Source organism: Temnothorax nylanderi, unplaced genomic scaffold, assembly GCF_030848795.1.
Source record: "Temnothorax nylanderi isolate EJ_2023f unplaced genomic scaffold, tnyl_v1.0 TNYL_tig0017_pilon, whole genome shotgun sequence".
NCBI classification, from domain to species: Eukaryota; Metazoa; Arthropoda; class Insecta; order Hymenoptera; family Formicidae; genus Temnothorax; species Temnothorax nylanderi.
Window position 1 is genome coordinate 1,401,477 of NW_027249079.1, and position 22,492 is coordinate 1,423,968.

Sequence of the window (22,492 nt, forward strand, 5' to 3'; positions counted from 1 at the left end):
AATGTAAATAGTTATAACATTGATGTTATAACTTTAGCGTAAATCGGGCCGTGTAAACGTATTTGTCTCTTTAATTACACGCGTGGATCATTAGATGCGTAATGGCATAAAAAATATAGACGTTTAGATTTTCTTTTGATAATTGTTTATACAATTTCATTCCTGGCAACAAAATCGTTCGCAATTATTTTATTTGGTTCACGAACAAAGATATTATATTAGATTGCAACACATTGTTTTCACGAAAATTATCACACACAAAATATCACACACAAAAAAACAAGTTTGTTTGCAATAAGCGATAAATCTTAGAGAAAATAGATGTAAAAACATTACAAATTTTGCAACTTTAAATAAACCGTATATATTTCGTATACAATATGCGGAGCTACAAGAATTTTTGCGTGCGATAAGACATGCGGTAAACACGATCAACAGATGTAAAATTATCGACAGCATAAAAAATGTTTATTAAAAACTGCTTCTTCTCTGTATATATTATATATAAGCCTATTTTTAGAATTACTCTTTAAAGTTGAAGGCTCGAAAAAAGGAATGGGGAAGATCGGTAGATTAGGCTTAATTATTCTTAACGAAAATTGAACATTAATTGTAAATTACAAATTAGAGCGGTAGTAACAAACTAGCGGCAATGTAAAAGTACGTGAGCGATAAAATATTAAATAATAATGCATATTCGTGTGTACTATAAATAGTTGACAACGAAATGAGGATGAGAATATACCAATTGTCTGTTTTTTTCTTAACGTAATTATTTCAAGGAAGATAAATATATAAACACTCAAAGAATAGGTTCGCAAGTGTCATTTGTATAGGCTATATGTACAATTGTCTCTCGAGAAATCAAGTTCTCGCATCTAAATATGTGGCAGTGAAGCACTCAAAGCTATTGTGCATCGCAAACAAATACTTGAACAAAAAGATCTCTTTCGTCGATAGTCGCACTATATGATTACATACATGTATATATATATACTTTTTCGAAAGGGTAGGAGAGGGATACACCATTTTCGTAGCTACGTATCACAATCGCTTCAACTAGGAACTCTTTGTCCAGTATGTGGAAAATCCAAGCTCGATCGCTGTCAATAGATACCAGACGAAAGCTGGGACTAGATGAAGCAGATGCTACGATTTGTCACGATTACGCAATTCAAATACCGAGTGCAAAGGGTCTAATTCGATTGATAATACTGCATATGTTAAAGTTAAACGTTCAACATTAAGACAGAAACACACTTTCTCTCCTTTAAAAAAATCATTATTTAAAAATAAATTACATCAAACCTGTCATTAAGAAAGCTAAATGTTATAACATACAAATCATATTTTACTCTTCCGATACATACGACAAGTAATGTCATGATTAACAATTCAATATTAATTCTCTTTTACTAGCCGAACGAATCAATTTCGTGGAGTAATGTAGGAAAGTATTTGGAATTCACTAGCATAAAAGCTCGCACAAAGTCGCGTGTCCGGACAATAAAGATTCCGCGTCTCGCTGTGAAAATAATTTATACACAATTCGTGCTATATATAGTTCCTTCATGGGAGGAACGTAAATGAAATGAATCTTTTGTACAATGTAACGCAATGTCATATAAATAGTGAAATTGGAAGTGCTATAACGCCAGCCATGGATGATGACGAATGGATTCGCGACTTCGGTCTCCGTAATCGTATGTGACCTCTACGCCGATCGGTATATCCTCCTTCGCTGTAAGTACCAGATGCGGTATTGAATTGACCTCAACGATCCGCGCGATTAAATTACCGGTTCTCGAATGATTCACCAATCTGCCAAGTTTGTCAGACTCCGCGGTCGCATCAACACTGAAAATCATATGCGTCATCAGTATTTGGATTACAGATCTTTCTGTTCTATCTGTCCCAATCAAAATCATTATAGGCTTCCGCATAGAGAATGATTATTTTGTCGAGATCCAAACTTTTCTTACCAATACTGCTGATTATGATGTTGAAAGTAATACATGTAGCATCCGGTATTTTGATCTTGCGCATATATCTCCTCGCGCTCCTTCGCCTCCCCCTGGTTGATCAGCTCGCCAATATATTCCACTACAAACTCGCCTTTAGCAAATTCTCGCGTCGTTATGACACCTCGACCTTTGCCTGGAAAGTTTCTGACCTGTAATAGAAAATAAATTGCCATGATTTGACTTGCTTGAAATGTAAACTAAAATATCTCCTAGATCGCGCGGATGAATTTTTACCTCTAAACCATCCTCCACCTGGAAAAGCACTTTATTTTCTAGATCACGTTGTTTCTCTTCTAATACAGCCTTCTTGCTCTTTCTTACGCTACGACGTACTGGAAAGTAGTCGGTAATCGAATGGTTCGTTTCAATGCCCTGTGGCTTCGACAGACGAAGACTGAGAGACTGGTTGGAGGTTCCTCTTTTACGGCCACGTGGAGCTGGCTTTTTTACTTGTAACGGGCTCAGTAATGAAATCACAGATTGCTTGTCCTTGGTAGTAATTGTAGCACCCTCGTCTATATCTTCCGATGGCATCTTTATTCTATGTGGCGTAGAAGGCGTATAAATTGGAACAGCTACTGGTGTTTCTAAATAAATCACAGTCTCTTTATATATCATAAATTCAATTAAAAAATAGAAAAGCTGATTATGTGTAAACAGAATTGCAATTATATACCGTCAGTTTTGAATTGTTCTACATAAGGAGTAATCTCTTCCTTCACTTGAACACGAGTTGAAACAGTTTGCGCATTATCGAAAAAATATTGGGCAAGCGGACTTTTCCCTTTCGTAATTTCGGCATTTGGATCCTGCGGCAAATGAAATAAAACAAAATGCTGCAGTACGTGCGTTTACACATATAAATTTCTTACTTATTCATGTAAATATTAATAAAGAAACTGACAAAGGCATACTATAAATTTTAACACAAGATACTTACTTCACTATGAGAGTAAATTATGAATATAGAAGATTTGCGTGTTTCTAGTATGGATTCCGTTTTGATTGTGTCGAATTTATTTTTTACTTGTTTGGTGGTATCCAGTTTGCTCTCGCTTTTCACCAGTGGACTTGCATCATTACTTTGTACAATTGAAGGTAAAGTCTTTGTTACATTTTTTCCTACACCGTTCTTCTGTCTTCCTGTGTTAATTATTAATAACATTTAAGCCTTTGAGCTTGATAAAACAATGTTAAAATAATTATAATTAATTAAATATATTATAATTAATAATATATATATTAAATTATATAAAAAATTTAGAACACAAAAATATTTTACACAATGAGAAATAAATTTTGTGCAGTTATCATAAATAATACCGCTGAAGCTCTAAATGAAATTTATAAACAATTCTAAAGAATTCATTGCCTATATACGGTTGTTTGGACGTTAGAAGTATACTTTCTCTAAAGGCAAAAAAATGACAAGTGAAAATGTACAGAACGGCTACAAAGCTACATAATTCAAAAGTTGCGATATCAAAAAAAAAAATGAAAAGAAACGTCAGGAGAATCTTCAAGAACCGCGGTCGAAGCTAATCGAAACGATCGCTCCAGGCGGAGAGAATCGTCGCGGTAAAACTGACATCCCAATTATCGTACTTCGTACTCCATGTTAGTTTAGACAGTTTAGAGTTCTTAGTTCTAACCCGATGCTTTAGCTCCAGTCCCGCGTGCCGCGGCGAAACGAAAATCGTCATTGTCAAGACGATCGGCGTCGCGACGAACGTCGTCCCGGTCGTCGCCTCGCGATATTAACGAACTGCAAAATTCGACGGCATCGAGACAGGCGATAAATGTCGCGCGGCGAGACACAGGATCGGGGAGCGGGCGGACGGGAAGGAAGATCGCCAGAGCGGCGCAGGGAGGAGAGAGAGGGAAGCCGAAGCGTCGCTGCGATCAAGCAAGATGGAGCGAGGGAGGAAGCGAGACCCAGGGAAAACATAAAAACATAACCTGCCGCCGCGCGCTCGAATGCTCGATTCTTCGAAATGAGATCGTTGGTCGCGCGTCGCGTCCTGGCGTCCTTACCTCTCGCGGCGCCGACGGCGCGGTTTCCCGCACGGTGGGACGACGCGCGGGCCCGGGTCGCTCGGTACATGACGAAGCGGGGCGCGTGACAGCGGCGGAATCACTGGGGCGATCGGCCCAAATCGGCCGTGCCGCGAGCCGCGACGACGGGCCGTCCGTTGCGACTTGTGGGCTGTGGCACGGTGCGACGCGAAGCGTCGTGACGCGCGTCCTCGCCCGTCACGTCGGCGTCGCGTCCTTTCGCGAGCGACGAGGGGGTCGCCTCGCGCACGAGACACCCGCGGTTCACGATCTCCCACGGGCGCGGATCCGCCGAGCGATACCGCGAGCAACGCCGAGCGAACGACTTGCCGCCATGTTGCGCGGATACGTTCCGCACGTCGCGGCGGTTTTCGATGTCCAATGGGAAGGCGCGCTTCCTGGCAATCACGCCTAGGGACGAAAATGTCCCTAGGAAACGTGGCCTCGTATTGGACGTCGGACGTGGCGACCGGTAGCGCCAATGAATGCTAGTCAGTTGGCGCCACTTAATCATTGGGTCTGTTCGCTTTGCTTGCACTTTTTGCACTCAGCATCTTTGCTTTCTCTCTCTCCAACGGCCGAATATATATTTATCTCATTTCTCAAGTGCAAAAATGTTTGGGGATTTCAAGCAACGCGACACGCTTATTGCGTGTGAAAATAACAACACTGCCTCGTGGCTCGTCCTCTATTCAAATCAAGGACAAGTCCAAGTATTGTAGACCGGCTTTTATCGTTTTACTTATTCGACAAGTGGTTCGTCCTGGCCGTTTTTAGAGTGCTTGAAGGCAATTGTAGGTTTCTGCATATTAACGTGAACTGTTTCCAGTTGTATGTGAGGAAAATGTATATTACTATTATTATGCAATTTTTAATCATTTTTATATTTGCTATAAGCCAAATACCGTCCACAACAGGTGATTATCTCTCTGGTATCCCTGGTACTACGTTTACGCGAGCGTTACTTCTGTAATAATTTACGATAATTTACTCGTTTACGCGGAGTAAATTATCGTAAGTTACTACAGAAGTAACGCTCGCGTAAACGTAGTATGGGTCATATTCCAAAACTCACTCTGGGTAACTAAAATCTATAGTTTACGTCACGTACACTATAGCATTTTAGTTAACTAGAGTGAGTTTTGGAACATGACCTGTATATTACGGAACGTGCAATTTTACGTTTTATTAATTAAAAATTTATATTTTGCAGATATCTTAGAAATAATGAACATATTAATAAAAACGAATGCTAATAATCCGTTTCGATTCACAGTAATTTGCATTTTATTTAGCATTTTATATAGTTTAAACTTATACCACAATACGTAAGTTAAGGTATAATATTGCAGCTAGTGATAGCAGTATTATTGACCCAAAACTCCCAAGCTCCCCAAGCTTGACGACCAATTTCAAATTTAATGTCTCCTACGAAAGATAGCCCAGTTTCGCCGCACGAGCCGCCCCACTCGTGCGGGGAGTGCAGTTTGGAATATAAAAAATTCCTGTGATCAGGTGGACTCGAACCCGGTTCCTCGGAGTTAGGGCCTGAGCAGAATAGCTGACTTATAATTTCAAGACAGTGTTTTATGCTTTAAATCTTTGTTTTTAGCAACGCACAATACTGTCTTATGTCTCAAGTCTTACAATGTTGACACTTTGTACACTCGTTTAAGACTTGAGACACAAGACAGTATTGTGCGTTGCTAAAAACAAAGATTTAAAGCATAAAACACTGTCTTAAAATTATAAGTCAGCTATTCTGCTCAGGCCCTTACGAGTCTGGCGCTTTACCACAAGACCACACTGCCACCCAAGATCCCAGTCCTGGAATATAACCATATATTCGTAATCAGGGGGAGAGAGCGCATTTACATAAGGAACCCGTGCGCTCGCAATATTCCGTCCAGAGACGGACCGGACAATTGGATTTGGAAATCGCGCACACCACGCCTACGATTAATCAGGCGGGGGCCACCTTGAACTCGAGCCACGTTATGATTAACGACGTAAAACCGCTCTAATTGGCCTCCACCGGCCGGACAGCGTTAACAACATTTGGGACGTGCCAACTGTTCGCGCCTCGGCACAAGTGAATTTGCGATCATAGAATGCAGCTCCGCGACGCGAAAATTAATAGTCAGAATCAGAAAATAAAAGGAAAACTCGCATAAGATCTCGTTGGGAGATGAAATTGCGAGACAAATGTATTAAAAAATAATTTCGTAATTATTTTAATTTAATTAAACTTTAGGTAATTAACGCGTGTTCCGCTGTATACTAACGAAATAAACCCTGATACAACTAATTTTGACAATATTAAATTGGAAACTTTAACTTCGCCAGTAAATAATTAACAATAAAGATTTTTTATTTGACCTAACTGGTCATCTTTATTATTTATAATTGTCACGACGTTTTGATCATTGGTTTTGGTTCTTTTCAATCGATATAACTTATTTCATACTAATAAGCATCACTGTTAAGAATTGAAAAAAAAGGATGCTTTATATCAGTATGAAAAGGACCAAAACCAAGGGTCAAAACGTCGTGACAATTATAATTAATAAAGATCATCAGTTAAGTCGAATAAAAAATCTATTTTGACAATATCAATTTCAACGTCAAATCTACGACTGCGTGAGTTCGTATGCGATCGATAATGTAAATAATATTAAAATTATTATATTAATATATTATAATAATTTGTATATAATGATCCATTGTCCAGAAGTTAAATTTTTAAGCGAAAGCAGCCTTGATAGATCTAAATCTACATATAACACGAGCAATCACGGTTGTCACGATGTGTCGCATTCCTCAGTGACGTCCCGTGACAGGTTTCGATCGAGTAGCCTTCACGTAACGTAGGACGAGATGTTTAAATATATAGATTTTTTAAATATATTTAAAAAATATATATATTAATTATAATATAACTTAACTATAATATAACTATAAATATAACTTAACTATAACTTAACTATTTGCACACAGGAACGTTCCAGAGGTCTCTATAACTGCCGAAGAACAAAATAAGGATGAAATTCAAAAAGACCATCCACAATTATCTTGAACATAAATACGACAATAAGTGTCACATTTGTTTATGAATGAAGAAGTCACAGAGAACCAGATTATATAATGAGATTGGATACTCATAGATTGGATACCGATTTGAGGAAATGTTCATATACATATTAATTGTTATATCAATATATAACAATAATATCTATAATAATAATATCTATATAACAATATATATCTATAATCTATATATATATCTCTTGAGATATATATATATATATATATATATATATATCCTGCTGATATATTGTTATATATTGCATATACTATGCGTACTTTATATGCGGAATGAGTGATGAAATGATTTATTCCGTTTTCGAGACCCATATCTGCTCGTAGTATTCAATTCGATATATGCGCCACGAGTTGGTGTACACGAGAGCTCACCTCTCTTGCACTCGTTTTAGAAGAATTCTGCCGTCGACAGTCGTGTTAAAGTAACGTATACGTTTTTTATATCCGCATCTTTCCTAGTTACGAATTTTTTCATAGAAAGAATGTCATAATATTATGCCACTAAGATAATTAAAGAGTTGAAGATGGATTAATGTCAAAATAATCAATGACAAGACGCAATCTTCTAAGCTTGCAATAAAGACGTGCCGTTTTAGAATTTACAATAACTAATTCTTGAAAATTGACTGCAAAACATATTTCTATAAGTGTGTACGTTGATGTAATCATATCAAGATATCAGGACTTCTAGATTTAATTAGTGATGTCTCCGACATGTAACGGTAGGGTTACAAAAATGCTTTTTTGGATTATTATTTAGGACAATTGAAGTGTTGATTTGTAAACAGTGATTTTATATCTTCGGCAATGTCTTGATTTAATTAGTGTTGTCTCCGACATGTAACGGTAGGGTTACAAAAATGCTTTTTTGGATTATTATTTAGGACAGTTGACGTGTTGATTTGTAAACAGTGATTTTATATCTTCGGCAATGCAATGATTTGTCATGGCCTCTTGATTATTACATCTCTTGCATTCCATTCGGCAATTATACGTCGTGTCTATTATTGCACCATAAATTATAATTAGCGTAGCGTCAACGCAATGTAAATATTTTAACTAATACATTCATTGTCCATTGTGTGCAAATTAATGTATGATAATTTAGTAGATTTTGCTACTAGCTAGAATTAGATCAATCCGAAAGGGGAGAAATAATGTTTGACGGAACGGATTGAAAAAGTGAACGAGAGTTATACTCATATCGGAATTGCTAAATCCCTTATGACTATTAACACGAATGCAGATATAAGAGTATCAGGTATCTATTAATTATTCCTATATTATAAACTCCATATCGCACCTGATAAATTAATTATTATAACGGTCATTTCTATTCCTGCATAATTACGCGTCGAGAATCAACATATTGCATTGTATATAACTATTATAAGAATTCCTGCACGCGTATACACATAACATAAACACACGGACACAGATATTAAAGTCATATTTTTTAATTATTGATCTAGGCTTCATTTAAATCGCAAAAAATGTAGTCACTTTCATAATAAATATTATGAGCATCCCATATATTGTTTACAATTATATAATATTCTTGTCGAGGATATTTTTTCACCACTTTTAAATTAATTTTATGGAACTGGATATATCTCAATAAAAATTTCATTTCTTTTTTTTTATTTTAATTTCTACACGTTCTTTCATTACAAAATTACGCAATCGAGAGTTACAAAGGCGTTATCAGAAGTGAAATTTCGCAAATTATCGAGACGCGATAATTCGCCACAGTCCACCGGTAACTACAGCCCGTTCGCCGGTTATCCGGCGAAATCTCCTGCTCGCACTCTTCCTTCATATCATTTATTTTCATCTGCAACATACATTTAAATAATATTGATATTCCACTTGAATTTCTTTAACGGTGATTAGCAATGAAATGTTGGGGCAATTACTAAGATCGCCAATAATCACGTGATATAATGAGATTGGATAACTTTTAAGAAAATTTAGCTCATGCTAAAAGTAGTCGTAAATAATTAACAACCCGCATATAGCAATCAAAAGGTAATAAAAAAAAATATGTATCTCTTCTGTTAAATCCAAAACACAATTTTCGAACTACTGTTCGCACGATTTAAACTATATAGGATTGTATCGTGTTTTACTTTACCAAAGCTTTATCCAATTTCTGTTGAGTATCCTTCTGCGACTCCATTTCGGTTTTAAGCTTAGTTTGCGTCCACTTTAGTTTAATCTCCTTCAATTTAACATCCTCTTTTAAATTCTCTATCTCCTTTTGAAGATCGGTTACTTCACGACATTTTCCGTCCAAAATGTTACATATTCTTGTGCGCTCGCCCTGTGCTTGGCGCAACTTGTCTTGCAGTAATTCCTGATCCTTTAGAAGTTCCTTAACTTTACGTTCCGTGGAATCCCTCACTCTATGTTGCATACATCGAGAATTAAACAAAGCAATTGTAGGTGTAATTTAATATTTAATTAAATATTGGTTTATCGCGGGATAACAGCTGGTCAGTAATTGGCCGCTTATAATACGCCCGATCTCCGGTTTCCATGCTCTAAATCCATTTCAGGCATGACCGACAAAAGTAACGACATACAAAAGTACGGGAATGTCTCGAAGACACTTTCTCTTTTCTTTTATTAATTAGTTTGAGATACATATGGCGTTTTAAAATTATTCCTTTGTCTCAATACCAGATTCTACAACCTTTGTCGATCCTGCCTAAAAAGTATCAAACCTAAATTATTCTTTTTACAAACTACCTTTGTGTATCAATCAGTTGTTTCTCGCTGGTTACATATCTCATGACCATGTCTTCCTTCTCCTTATTAACCGCGGCACATTCCTTCTTCAGAGCTTCTTGCGTGTCCAGCGATGTGCTCAAGTCGGTAAACCTATGGTACGTATCCTTGTGGGACTGTTTTCGCCATTTTCCGACTTGTCGAAGATAAATATTTTATTTCATGCAATATATATTGTAGGTACCTCACATCGAAAATGAAATTCTACATATGACATCGGAACAGCTAAATGCCAGCAAAGAAAATTTGAACGCATTGGTGTGCCACTGGTGTTGACACATTAGTCGATGAACATCCATTTAGGCCCAGTTCAACAGTGGCCAGTTAGCTTAACTAGTAGTTAACTCTCACTCTCTGTCTCTTTCTAACCTCAAAGGTTAGAAAGAGAAGGAGAGTGAGAGTTAACTACTAGTTAAGCTAACTGGCCACTGTTGAACTGGGCCTTAGAATAGTATACGCGCTGCAAACTTTAGCAGCCGTCATCCAATCCATGTACAAGAAAGCCAACCAGGGAGACTATGGATTTAATTTAATAGATATTCTAGTAGGCTTCGATTCTGCGGAGCAGAGGATGACTACGTTAATGCAGCATTGTAATAATTTTTTAACTGGTAATATATAGGTAACAATTTAATAATGTGTGTGTATATATCTTTATTGTTTTCGGAACATTCATATCTCAAGCTTCTTATTATATATATATATATATTTTTTAAAAAAAATTAATAACAGTACTGAAAGAGCAGAATTTATGTTTTTTAGGTGAATATCCGGATAGTTTGAAAGCTTTGTGCCTGAAATTGTTATTAATAATAGTTACCGGTATGGATAATATCAGCCAAAATACCTTACTGGAATATGTGATGTTAAACAGTGTTTTTGAATCGCTAATTCAAGTATGTTAGACATTTATAAATAGTAATTTTTTATTTTCATGAAAAATTCTAAATAAAATTCTGAATAAAGTTCGAGCTTACGTCTATTAATAATTGCTTATATTATTTTGTGTAGTTATTGAGAGATACAGCTGCTAGAAATCGTCACGGTCATGATGCAGTTTTACTGTTAACGCTTTTAGTCAACTATCGAAAATACGAAAGTGCAAATCCCTATATCGCCAAGTTATCAATTTTGGACGATAAATTAGCTCTCAATGGATATGGACAAGCTATATCGAGTTCGTTGACGGAATTTTGCCGGCAATTTGCTCAACAAAGAGCGGGTATTGTGACTGCAATAATGCCAATAATAGTATATTGTAGTAATATAACTGTTTAGATAATCAATATTTAACGTAATCATTCAGTGTAATAATAATGCGATATATTTTCAGAAATACAAGCATCTTAGCTGTCTTCGTTAACTAGTATAGTTGGCAGTATGTTTGTCGGAGAGGAAGAAGCGAAAACCCAACAAGTTCGCGCGAATAATGCTTTACTTTTAGCTTTGTACGAGGCTACACATTTAAATCGTAATTTTGTAACTACTTTGGCCTATACGCAAAGTGATACTAGTGCACCTCCATCGCCGAATAATACTCTGGGCCCAAACGCGGTAGCTCCTGGTGCTTCACCACCCGACGTGATGGCTCAGCCGTTCAACTTACTAGCAACCTTCCTGCAGTATTGGTGAGAATATAATATAAATTATTATAAAATTATTAATAATTCGCTGCTTAACAATTGTGAGATATCTGCATTTGCATTACAGTTCGATAGTTATGCAAGTAATTCGAACGGAGGCTATAATGAATAATGTGAAGCTGTGCTTCTTGATACTAAGCTGCATTGCGGAGGACCAATATGCAAACAGTTTAATGCACAACGCGAATCTGGCATTTAGAGTTCAGCTACATAGAGTACCTATGCATCATAGAAAGTTGCAGGATAAGGCAGCGCCGGCTCAACCGCTTGCAGCTACGTTACTCGGTATCTTTTCAATATATGTTTCAGGAGTTCGTGTTTCTTATGTTCTCTTGAAATATAATAGAAACCAAATAAGGACAGAGTTCCACTAGTGTCGAAGCATTTGCTGCTTACAGCTTATAAAATATTATGCAAATAGTTGCCTAAATTTCGAGATGAGTTATAATAAATTAAAGAACGTTTTAAATACTCGTTTTTCATTATGTTACTTAAAATGATTGTTATCTATATCGTTTCGTTATAGATCTGCTTGTCGAGTTTGTGACATCACATATGATGAAGAAATTTCCGCTTGAGTTATATCATCAATGCATCGGCGTTTTACAAAGACTGCTGTGCTATCAGAAGAGGTGCTGCCGTGTCAGGCTTGGTTATCAGTGGCGGGATCTTTGGACCGCGCTAATTAACTTACTTAAATTTTTAACAACGCACGAAAGTCATCTTATTTAAAAAATGAACATATTTCCTTTAGCTATTCAGGTAATGAGGACATTTGAGAAATTGCATTGTCATACGATCGAACAAGATAATACTTTGATTACTTTTGACAACAGGTGGTGAACGTTTTAAATTTCTTTATTACGTACGCTGATACATTCCTATCGTCACCCAATAGTTATGATGAATTATTTTACGAAATTATCCGTATGAGACTTATTTTCACCAATCTAAATGCCATGGGTAAGTAGCTGTTAATGATGTAAGAATTTTAGTGCTTTAAACAAAATAGTAAATAGTACGAGTATCAAATATTTTATAACGATTATATCTGGAAATGTTCTAGCACTCAAGTATTCGACTAGCGAAACGTACGAGTACAAAGAACACGCGCTCAAATTAACGAATTCTCTCGTCAATGTGAGGGATATAGTAAATCATTTTCCACCGAAGATAGCTGCGTGGCTGGCGAAGGAAAGCTTGTCGACACCAACGGAACAACAAATTCTAGCTATTATAATACAGAATTATGACATTCTCGCTTTAAAACTGCAGGATAATCTGGATCAATACGAGAGATACTCGGAAAAGCCTAATCATACTGCGTTTTTTGAGGAAATGGTAATAAAATAAAATACATTAATTTATATACTTGTTTCGTCTTATATCAAAATTCTGTAAGTGATATTTTAAACGTTTATTATTTTCAGGTGACTGGAGTGATAGTGGATACACGGGCTTCGATAGATCTTAATACTTTAGATACGCAAACTATACTAGAAGAGCTTTCAAATATTTCATAATGTAAAAACGTATATATTGCAATATATTTTCAACATTGTGTGGTTACTGTATCTTTTCTTACGTATTCCCAGCCAGTTTTTCTTATAAGTTAATCAAAAGTCAAATGTATATTCATGGAGATATGTCTGAAGATTGTTTATCATTCTTAATATTTGTTTGTTATTCTTTATAATTCTTCAATTAAAATTTTATTTCGTTAAAACAATCTCTAGAATATACCGTATGTGTATGAATAATATAAAGACTATCATATGAACAACAAGAAATCGATATTATTCATAAAAATGTACAGTCACACATTGTGAAGATATATAATGTGCATAAAAATACAACATTTATTGGTACTTTAATTTTATTTCTTACACATATACTGTACACGTCCGTATATCTTTCTAATTTTTAAAATTTATATTATCAAAATAATCACTTATCTGATTCAATGATAATTCACGATAAGTTGAATTGTTCACATCGTGGATTTCGAATAAAGGAACCGATTGGGTTGCCGTTTTGCCAATGACGATTATGTAAGGGTAGCCCAATGCACGTGCGAACACTAGCCGTTTGCCGATCGTGTGATGCGTGCGATCGTCCAATATCGCATTAATATCTCGTTTACAAAGTATCTCAGACAGCTGCTCGACATAGACAGATGTATCCTCTTCTTTGCTTCCAGCCTACGGGTCCCAATTCAGTATCTAATAAGGAATGTTCTTTAATAGAGATAAAGTCATATTTATCACTTTACTACCTTTGGTGGTATGATGCATACTGTATATGGCGCTAACTTTATAGGCCACCTAATTTCGTTATTCGTCGACAAGATTTCGGCAGCTAACGTAATGATACGACTTAATCCGAGACCGAAACAGCCCATTACCATAGGGTTCGATTTATGCTGCTCCACATACATCGCTTTTAACGGCTGCGAATACTTTGTGTCTAACAAAAATGTATGCCCTACCTGCGATTACCGTTTATGCAATATAATATTATATCTAATAATATTTTTGTGACATTAGCTATCAAGTAAAATATATTTTTTCTTCGAAATTGCTACATTACCTCAGCAGCAATATGTTGATGCAGTTCATTTTTACATTCCGGACAACTCGTCGTTTCGGAAATACTCTGATTAATCGAGGGGCACTGAAGTATCGTGTCTTCGCCAATATCAGATATATAATGATATTCGTGTGACATCAGGCCTCCGATTGCTCCCACATCACCTATGCCTTTTAACATTTATTATTAAATAATAATCCTCTAAGGCCTTTCCAACATTACAACTATGCGTCTATGAATACACAGATTCTATAGTATATAATTAGAAATGTTAATTACTTTTTATGTACTTTATACCAATCTAGCTGCCTAAAAATATTATTATAAGACTCGCAGTCTAAATCATATGTATGTCGTGCGTTGTCCAAGTTATATAGTATCGAACGTGTATAAATCTTTCATGATAAATTCCCGGCTACGTAGAAGACCAAGCCGTGGTTTCATTTCGTCTCGCCATGTGCTCGAAATTTGATATAACTTCAACGGTAATGATTTAGTAGAGAGCTGTCCTACTGATGACACCAAATCACAGATTGCTTCTTCGTATGTCTATAATAAAACAAGTTTATCCAAAAAGCACACTTCTATATTAATAAAATTAGCATTCATATATTTTCAGTCGAAATAGAAGATAAACTGTAAGATCAACACGCGACGTCCTTTAATATTCAAAGGCTAATGGCAGAGAACGAGACGTAAGTGTCGTAGTCGTGGACGTAGGGTAAGGCAGAGAAAAACGTAGTCGTAAGGCCTATTGCCTACCATAGCCTTACGACTACGTTTTTCTCTGCTTTAGTTCACGTCTACGTCTACGACAAACGTAAGCGCTCACGTCTCCTTCTCTGCCATCAGCCAAAGCCGAACTACGACTACTGACTCGAATTTAGCCACACGCTTTTGATACCCGTTGCCCTCGCGACGCGCTCTTTTTATTAATCACACGCTCGCGATAGTTGAATAAATCGATTAAAGGCGCGAACGCGTATCTCGGGATCTTGCTTTCCGGGATCTTGCTTCCTACAGCTCGGCTGTCCTGCAACGTCATTCGCCCCGAATGACTTTCTCTAATCGTCTTCTTCTTCGGACGGAAAATCTTCCTCGAGCCATGGCTTCATGTAGTCAGCAGAAGTTGTGGTTTGCAAGGGCCCCTCCTGTTCGCCTACTTTGTGGACCAGGTAACGATCATTCCGGAATACTTTTATCACTTCATAAGGCCCGAGAAATTTATGCATCAGTTTCTGCCAAGGGCCTTGCTAAGTACGCTTTATTGCGACAAGGTTCCCATCTTGGTAACTCCTATATAGCCTTTTTGCGCTTCTTATCGTAATTTCGTTTGTTCTCCCGTTGAACTGCAATGATATTATCACGGGCGTGGATTCTCAGTTCGTCACGAGAATCCTGAAAAATCGAGTTTCACTCCTTCTCCAATTCCTTAATATCGGATCGATTCTTCAGCCGAGGGTGAGTCCCAAATAATAAGTGGAATGGCGACGTTCCAATACTGCGATGTGTCACCGTATTCAAAAGCTGCTGCGCTACGTCTAGGTATTTATACCATTCGTGAGGCTTCGGCGAGGCTAACTTTGTTAACAGAGGAATGAACGTGCGATTTACACGTTCTACCTGTCTATTTTTTCGAGGTAGTCCTACTGTGACCAGCGAATGCTCTATACTCTCGGTCCTGCAGAATTCTTCAAAGTCTTGAAAGGTAAAGGCAGTTCCTCGATCTGAAATTATTCTTCTCGGATTGCAAAATAATGCCGTACGCCGTACAGCGTCCAGCTTGCTACTAGAGAGACGAATGCATCCATCCTTTATTCGGTGTCCCAGAAATTCAACTTAAGACTGCAGCCCTGGCGAAAATAGAAAGTTTCATAAGCGTTTGTTAAGCGTTTACGTGAGCGTTTGCGGGAGTTTGTTGAGCGTTTAGAATCGGTCAGTAAAACGTTTAAAAAGCAGAAATTGCAACGCTTTAGCGTTTGAAAGACGTTTGTAAAGCGTTTTGAAAGTTTGCACAGCATTTTCACACCGTTTGCACAGCGTTTATGGGAGTTTGTTGAGCGTTTGAAAACGGCCAGTAATCCGTTTGAAAAGCGTTTGAAAAGCGGAAATTGCATCGCTTTAGGGTTCTTCTTGCGGTCGAAGAATAATTAACTGTGATTGGCCAATTCTTACGACTTACGACCTACAATACATCCATTGTAGACCGGGCCTAAAACATTTAGAGATCCTCTGTTAATAAGTCGAAAGCGTTTGCTTTCATCATTGGAAACTGCGTGCAGCCTCTATTGAGCGTTTAACAGGCGTTTACTCTTGTCGTTAGAAGAAACGGCGGAAAGAGCGTTAAATGTTAAAATCTGCTTTTCGCCTCGCAGAGGGTCTGCTTATATACGCGGCTGGATGTATTTTAAATGCGAGAAAGATGCGCCGCCTAGCGGCATTGTTAGAAGAACGTTTGTTGAACGGAAGGAAAACGCTTGTCTTACGGCGCCGGATAAAGCGTTTCTTAAGCGTTCTCAAACCGTTTGCACAAACGCCCTACAATTCGCCGCATTAGAAGAGCATTTGCTGAGCAAAGGGAAAACGCTTGTCTTACGGCGTTGGGAAAAGCGTTTGATAAACGTTTGTAAAGTCTGACAGCAAACTCTCTATACGAAGTTGTATCAGCGTTCACTAAGCGTTCTCTGAAAAGCGTTGGCTTAGCATTACAGAATTTTCACGAAACGTTTTATACAGCGTTTGATAAGCGTTCCGAAAGCGTTTACAACCCAACAGCGTTGTATAAGTGTTCTTACAACGTTTGAAAGCGTATAAACGCTCAGAAAACCCTCACCAAACGTTTGTCAACGCTCTATAAGGCTTCTTATTTTCGCCAGGGAGTAGATTACACTTTTTCCAATTGATGTTCAGCCCGGTCTGACTCGCGACGTGCAACACCTTACGCAAGTTTTCCGGAGCGCTTCTCAAATCTTTCGATGGTATCACAATATCGTCTATGTAAATAAACACAATACCTTCTCGTCTCAGCTTCTCAAATTTCATATTGAGACCAAACGGGACTCTACACAATTCGTACTGTCCATGAGGTATAAAAAACGCAGTATACTCCCCTGCTGGATTCTTCTACTTCAGACTCGTTACTCAACATGTCTATCTTGAATATCTTGGGAAGTGTGTTATCTGCTGCTTCCTCCACCGGGTCCTCTATTGGTTTGAAGGTAGTTTTACCGCCCTTGATATCTACGTCGAACTTACACAGGAAATCCATACCGATCAAAAACGGATAAGGAATCGCTGAATCCGAAACTACGTACGAACGAATAAAGCTGATAACACATCAGTCGAAATTGCCAGTACGTTCGCAGGAATGTTAAAGCTATAAAGATCATCCAACGTTGGTTAAAATTATTTTTAAAAATTGTTAGCGTCGTTTTTTATAAATATATTTCACTTAACTGAAAATTCCATTCAACCAAATCGTATCATTTTACGCCAGCGGCGTCTATTTATTAACTATCAATCATCTCAATTCTTAATAATACTATTCGCAATTGTTATTAAAGGCACTCGAGATCACCAGTACTATTTAATTGGCAACGATTGAAGCAACCAGTACCATTCGAGATCACTGCTCGAAGTCGATTGTAACGGTGGAGATCGATGATGATCCGGCCCATTCGTCCGAAACCGTCAGAATCGGACGACGAGGAAGAGATCAGAAGCTTCGATCGTGCCATCGCGATAATTCGTTATGGGATGCGGCTACTGGGCTACTGGCCACAGGATACGTGGTTCCTCTGCAATTTACAGTGCGGCTCGATCTTCATACTGATCGTCTTCATCACGTTCCCTGCGATTGTACAAACATATACCGTGCTTTACACGGTGACTGATTGGAACTCGGTGATGCACGAGATCCTCGGTACAGTTCCAATAATTCCACTCTTGGCGAGATTCGTCTTCATGAAAGTGATGGCCAGGAACTTCCGGTTCATTCTCTACACGATGACCGCCGACTGGGCGAACTATCGCTACCTGGCGAAGCGGAGCCGACAAATCATGATCTATTACGCTAAAAGAGGCAGGCGGTTCAGCATACTTAGCACTGTGCTTCTGATGCTGGCGACAATGGGTAAATAATTGGACAATCAAGTAACACCTACTATAAACGTAAAAACCATCTAAACTATAAGATTCAGTTTAGACGATTTATTATATTGTATTTTATGTATTCTGATTTGTCAAACGTTTCTCGTATTATCCAGCTACTAGTTTGCGAAGTAAATGCAATCTTCGCTAAACCGATTACCAATCCATTTCTTTATTAAATGATAGACTTAATTAAACGTGAACATGCTTTTTAGGATTTATGTTAACACCGGTCGTAAATATGTGGCGCAATAACGGTGTCTGGAACGCAACGATTAGAACCCTGCCTCAGGAAGGGCTCTATCGATCCCTTCCGCGACAAAGAGTCGCCCGTGTACGAGATACTCTACGTCGTGCAGTCGTTTACAGCGTTCTTCAGCGCCACAGCATTGGCCACCGTGGACTGCTTCCTGTACCACCATCGTGTTCCACGCGTGTGGACAGTTCGACGTACTCGCCGCAACCCTTAAGCAATATGACGGCTCCATCAGGCACCGTTACACGAAGAACGCGCGTAACTGCGCTTGCCTCTCGTGCATCGTCAAGCTACACGTGCATATTCTAAGGTAAATCGAAATAGATTAGAGATTATCACGGGATTACAAGACTTCAAACTGACAATTTTTCGGGAGATTTTTTCTCCGGGCGAATACCACACGCATTGTGAAATATGATTGCAGAATTAAAGATTAAATCTGTAGTTCTAATTTTAATTCCGTTCAATTTTAATTTTATTTAAATAAAAAGAAATTTTCAAAAATGTTACAATGTTTCCGAGAATGTGACTTGAAATTTTTGATCGTGTATGTATGTAGTCCTAATATAATTAAAGAAAGTGTCTTCTCCTACATTTTATTCCAAAGATCTCGCACGATTCTTATGAGAAACACGTCTTCGGTCAATTTGCTTTAATTTGTGATATGTTGTGACCGAAGACGTTTTTCTCATAAGAATCATGCGGAATTCTTTGACAACGACAGTATTAATTATTAATTTCAGCTATGTGGGCATCATAGAAAAGTCCTTTCGTGACTTTCTTCTCTTACAGTTATTGTCATATTGGATGATGCTAATTTTATATGGACGCGAACTTATCTTGGTAATGGACATTTATACCGGTTCTTTTTCTAATTAAACAAGTATAATATTCAAAATATTATAGGTGTTATTACGAATGTATATAATATGTATTATTGAATGATATGAAAAGATTGAACATCAATAAAACCTTTTTTGTTTCAACACATTCAACACGGTAATGTCAACGATATTATTACGACTATCTTATACATGTTCACGATGATGAACTACATTTTTATATATTGCTATCTTAGCGAGTGCATTATCGAAAAGGTAACTCACAAAGAAATATAAGAATTATATATTTTTTTATTTAATAATAAAACGTGATTTTATGCGGCTCAGCTTTCGTGAGTTTATTTCAGAACAGTATAAAAATAAATTTTTACAACGAACTTTACGGAAAGCTGTTTTAGAAACTGTTCTGTTTAGAAACTATAACTAGAAAAAGTATCACAGGAGATCTATTTCAAAACGAAAGAAACATTACGGTTGCGGAAAAAAATATCAAGAATTTACTAACGATGTTATTAATGTAGTTTTTCTAGTATTTTGCTGAACAATTATTTCAAACAAAGAAATGACACCATCGCCCAAAAAATTCAAATTATGAAAAAGAAAAAAAAAGATAAAACGGTTCGAAAATAACAAAACTATAAATAAATGTGAATATTTCGTTTTTATTAAACATTAACGTATACCTACGTTTAAACCTAATTTATCAGATAATTTTTACAAAGTAAATTTGTAAGTAAACATATAAAAAGTAAATTGATTTGTCCTAAACTATCAAATAAAAACTATTTCAATTATTTGCAGAATGTATAGACGGACACGTGCGGATATATTTCCTTCCATTGATTAACCAATTGATTAACCAATTGATTTATATAATTATCACAATTACGGAAAATGAAATAAAACTCCTGCAGTTTAGGACATTGTTTCAAAATAACGGAACAATTATCAGGTATATCAAGTTTTATGTTATAAAGGTGTAACGTTTTTAAGTTTTTGCACTGCGCTAGTAATTCCAACCGGTGATCAGTGAGGACACCATCGAACAAAAGAACTTCTTGCAAGTTTTGATAAGAGGAAAGTAATCTAAATAAGCTCTCATCATCAACTGGGTATCCGTATCTGTAACAAAAATGATGTAATTAGTACAGTACTTTAATTGCAAAGAAAATATTCATGTAACTTTTTCAAGATGCTCGCAAAAGAAGCAAACAAATTTCAATAAAGAATACAATAATGTGTGTTTTAAAAGAAAATGTAGCATACACACTTACATATCAAGTTCCACTTTTTGTAAATTCTTACAGTTAGCGAGAGCATTAATACCCTCAGATGTAAGACGACGTGCGTACAGTAATGAATCTATTACTTCCAAGTCGTGACACGAATTTTTCAACTCTATTAGAACTGCATCGTCTATAAAGTCTTGAAAGCCTGCCGATAACTGACGAATCCGTTGATTATTTTGCAGTATTTTGCAAAGACGTTCAATTGTTATACCAGTATCAGAAAGGTTTAAGTGTTCCAACTTATTTAGCCCCTCGAGATACGAAAATCCTTCGTCGTCTATGCCAGAATAACTTAGATCCAATTCTAAGAAAAATTTGTATTACAAATTGTTATACAATTTACCAATAATCTTGACAATTATATACATATACTATATGCATATACCTTTCAAATTTTTGCATGTCTCTGAAGTTTTAAGTAGGACAGGATTTAAAAATTCTCCATCGTTGCAGTCACTTAATCTTAAATGCGTTAAACGCCTGCCGCAATTATCAAGAAAGTTTACGAAATCATTAACATCAAAGTTGCATCCTGTAAGATCTAATTGTTGCAAATATTTACATCTAGGTGTAAAATAATAAAATATATCGCACATATATTTGTCAGAGCTAATATATCGCATATTCAAACGTGTATAGAGTAGAGGATCTCGTGTTAAAATATCAAAGCGCCTATTATTTACTTCATTCATGCGGCATAATGTTACCGCAACTAAGTATTTAAATATTTTTAGTAGTATTTCATTCTGTAAAGATAAAATATAATTAATATAATACAAAATAAATACTTTAATACTCAAAGTACGAAATGTCATTATTGTAATAAATATTGTGATGAGAAATAGACTTCTTAGAATACTTTACAGGAAGCGCAGATAAACTGCAACGTGATAGCTCCTTGGATTCATCCAATGAGAGTTTCACTCTCTTAGCACAATTCGAATTGCTTTTCAAGAAAATACGACGCGGATATCTCTGATCAAGAGGTTGCTCATAACCAGGGATTACCTCCTGAGATACCTTTTTGCGCTTCAAATTATTCTTATAAGAAACCCTTCTTATGTCGCTACAAATATTATCGGAACAAATTAAGAGGATCCTGGACAGGGGATAATTACTGACAAAAATCGTGAAAATATACACGCAGGTTAGTAAGGCGAGATGGCACAGGTATCGAACAAGAACAGATGTCATTTCGTTAGACAAAGACAGATACAGGAAAAACAAAATTAAAAATGTTGACATTATCGACATCGAGAAAGTTCGGCCGTCACTCCAGCATCCCCTTAATTTTTAAATTAATTTTTATTATTAACAGAAAAAATGGATTAAAATATTATTTAATGTCAATGATAACAATACCTTTTATAAATAACACAATATTCAGGAAAATTTTGTTGCAGATAAACTATATCCAAGTGTGCATTTTTTGAATCTGCTGTTAAATTATGAACATCGTCGTGGTGTGAAGAGTAGATGCTGTTAATTCTTTTCAAAAGATTACTTAAACTCTCGTTAGGATTTCTAGGAAGGATCAAATCTGATGTACCGATAAGCATCACAGCATCCAGTTTTGTATAAGTTTTACTTGAACTGTCCTTAAACACTAGTCTGAGCATTTTGGTTCTGAAGTTGCACGGATGCGACAACGGTGGAGAAAATAATCTTGATTGCGGGGGTACAATCTGAGACGATTCATCCCACAACTGAATCCAGTGATTATTGGAATCTTGAGCCAAAATTTGAATTACGC

The 22,492-nt window shown here is 36.8% G+C and overlaps 3 protein-coding genes, 1 long non-coding RNA gene and 2 pseudogenes across 4 annotated transcripts; 2 read left to right on the top strand and 4 right to left on the bottom strand.

Moving 5' to 3' along the window:
- Positions 1 to 174: 174 nt before the first annotated feature.
- On the bottom strand, positions 175 to 4,425 carry Set8 (SET domain containing 8). The gene is made up of 6 exons (XM_071699110.1): positions 4,059 to 4,425; positions 2,965 to 3,167; positions 2,701 to 2,833; positions 2,259 to 2,611; positions 1,983 to 2,173; positions 175 to 1,857 (listed from the first exon to the last, which is right to left on the bottom strand). The coding sequence occupies exons 1-6, from the start codon at positions 4,126 to 4,128 to the stop codon at positions 1,647 to 1,649; spliced, it is 1,161 nt and encodes a 386-aa protein (XP_071555211.1). The 5' UTR covers positions 4,129 to 4,425; the 3' UTR covers positions 175 to 1,646.
- A 4,409-nt stretch (positions 4,426 to 8,834) lies between these two features.
- On the bottom strand, positions 8,835 to 10,060 carry LOC139768672 (coiled-coil domain-containing protein 186-like). Its single transcript, XM_071699111.1, has 3 exons — positions 9,933 to 10,060; positions 9,316 to 9,586; positions 8,835 to 9,015 (listed from the first exon to the last, which is right to left on the bottom strand). The coding sequence occupies exons 1-3, from the start codon at positions 9,980 to 9,982 to the stop codon at positions 8,872 to 8,874; spliced, it is 465 nt and encodes a 154-aa protein (XP_071555212.1). The 5' UTR covers positions 9,983 to 10,060; the 3' UTR covers positions 8,835 to 8,871.
- A 6-nt stretch (positions 10,061 to 10,066) lies between these two features.
- LOC139768588 (armadillo-like helical domain-containing protein 3) lies at positions 10,067 to 13,183 on the top strand (annotated as a pseudogene).
- Positions 13,184 to 13,530: 347 nt separating this feature from the next.
- On the bottom strand, positions 13,531 to 17,471 carry LOC139768589 (probable proline--tRNA ligase, mitochondrial). Its single transcript, XM_071698915.1, has 5 exons — positions 17,331 to 17,471; positions 17,092 to 17,278; positions 14,204 to 14,367; positions 13,890 to 14,102; positions 13,531 to 13,815 (listed from the first exon to the last, which is right to left on the bottom strand). The coding sequence occupies exons 1-5, from the start codon at positions 17,469 to 17,471 to the stop codon at positions 13,531 to 13,533; spliced, it is 990 nt and encodes a 329-aa protein (XP_071555016.1).
- Positions 17,472 to 17,866: 395 nt separating this feature from the next.
- On the top strand, positions 17,867 to 20,003 carry LOC139768673 (uncharacterized; annotated as a pseudogene).
- Positions 20,004 to 20,092: 89 nt separating this feature from the next.
- On the bottom strand, positions 20,093 to 21,527 carry LOC139768674 (uncharacterized). The gene is made up of 3 exons (XR_011717411.1): positions 21,125 to 21,527; positions 20,725 to 21,043; positions 20,093 to 20,572 (listed from the first exon to the last, which is right to left on the bottom strand). It is a non-coding gene; the product is annotated as an uncharacterized lncRNA (long non-coding RNA).
- Positions 21,528 to 22,492: the final 965 nt, after the last annotated feature.

What these genes read in the sequence shown, in the direction of transcription:
- LOC139768589 (XM_071698915.1), bottom strand. Translation starts at nt 17,471, where the DNA reads ATGGATTTCCTGTGTAAGTTCGACGTAGATATCAAGGGCGGTAAAACT. An exon ending in TGTTGAGTAACGAGTCTGAA is followed by an intron (nt 17,279 to 17,330) that starts GTAGAAGAATCC and finishes CCTCATGGACAG; the next exon opens with TACGAATTGTGTAGAGTCCC. An exon ending in GAACATCAATTGGAAAAAGT is followed by an intron (nt 14,368 to 17,091) that starts GTAATCTACTCC and finishes TAAAAGGCATAG; the next exon opens with GTGATGTGGGAGCAATCGGA.
- Set8 (XM_071699110.1), bottom strand. Translation starts at nt 4,128, where the DNA reads ATGTACCGAGCGACCCGGGCCCGCGCGTCGTCCCACCGTGCGGGAAAC. An exon ending in CGCCGTCGGCGCCGCGAGAG is followed by an intron (nt 3,168 to 4,058) that starts GTAAGGACGCCA and finishes TAATTAACACAG; the next exon opens with GAAGACAGAAGAACGGTGTA. An exon ending in AGGTGGAGGATGGTTTAGAG is followed by an intron (nt 2,174 to 2,258) that starts GTAAAAATTCAT and finishes TTTCTATTACAG; the next exon opens with GTCAGAAACTTTCCAGGCAA.
- LOC139768672 (XM_071699111.1), bottom strand. Translation starts at nt 9,982, where the DNA reads ATGGTCATGAGATATGTAACCAGCGAGAAACAACTGATTGATACACAA. An exon ending in CAACTGATTGATACACAAAG is followed by an intron (nt 9,587 to 9,932) that starts GTAGTTTGTAAA and finishes TATGCAACATAG; the next exon opens with AGTGAGGGATTCCACGGAAC. An exon ending in AGAAATTGGATAAAGCTTTG is followed by an intron (nt 9,016 to 9,315) that starts GTAAAGTAAAAC and finishes TGTATGTTGCAG; the next exon opens with ATGAAAATAAATGATATGAA.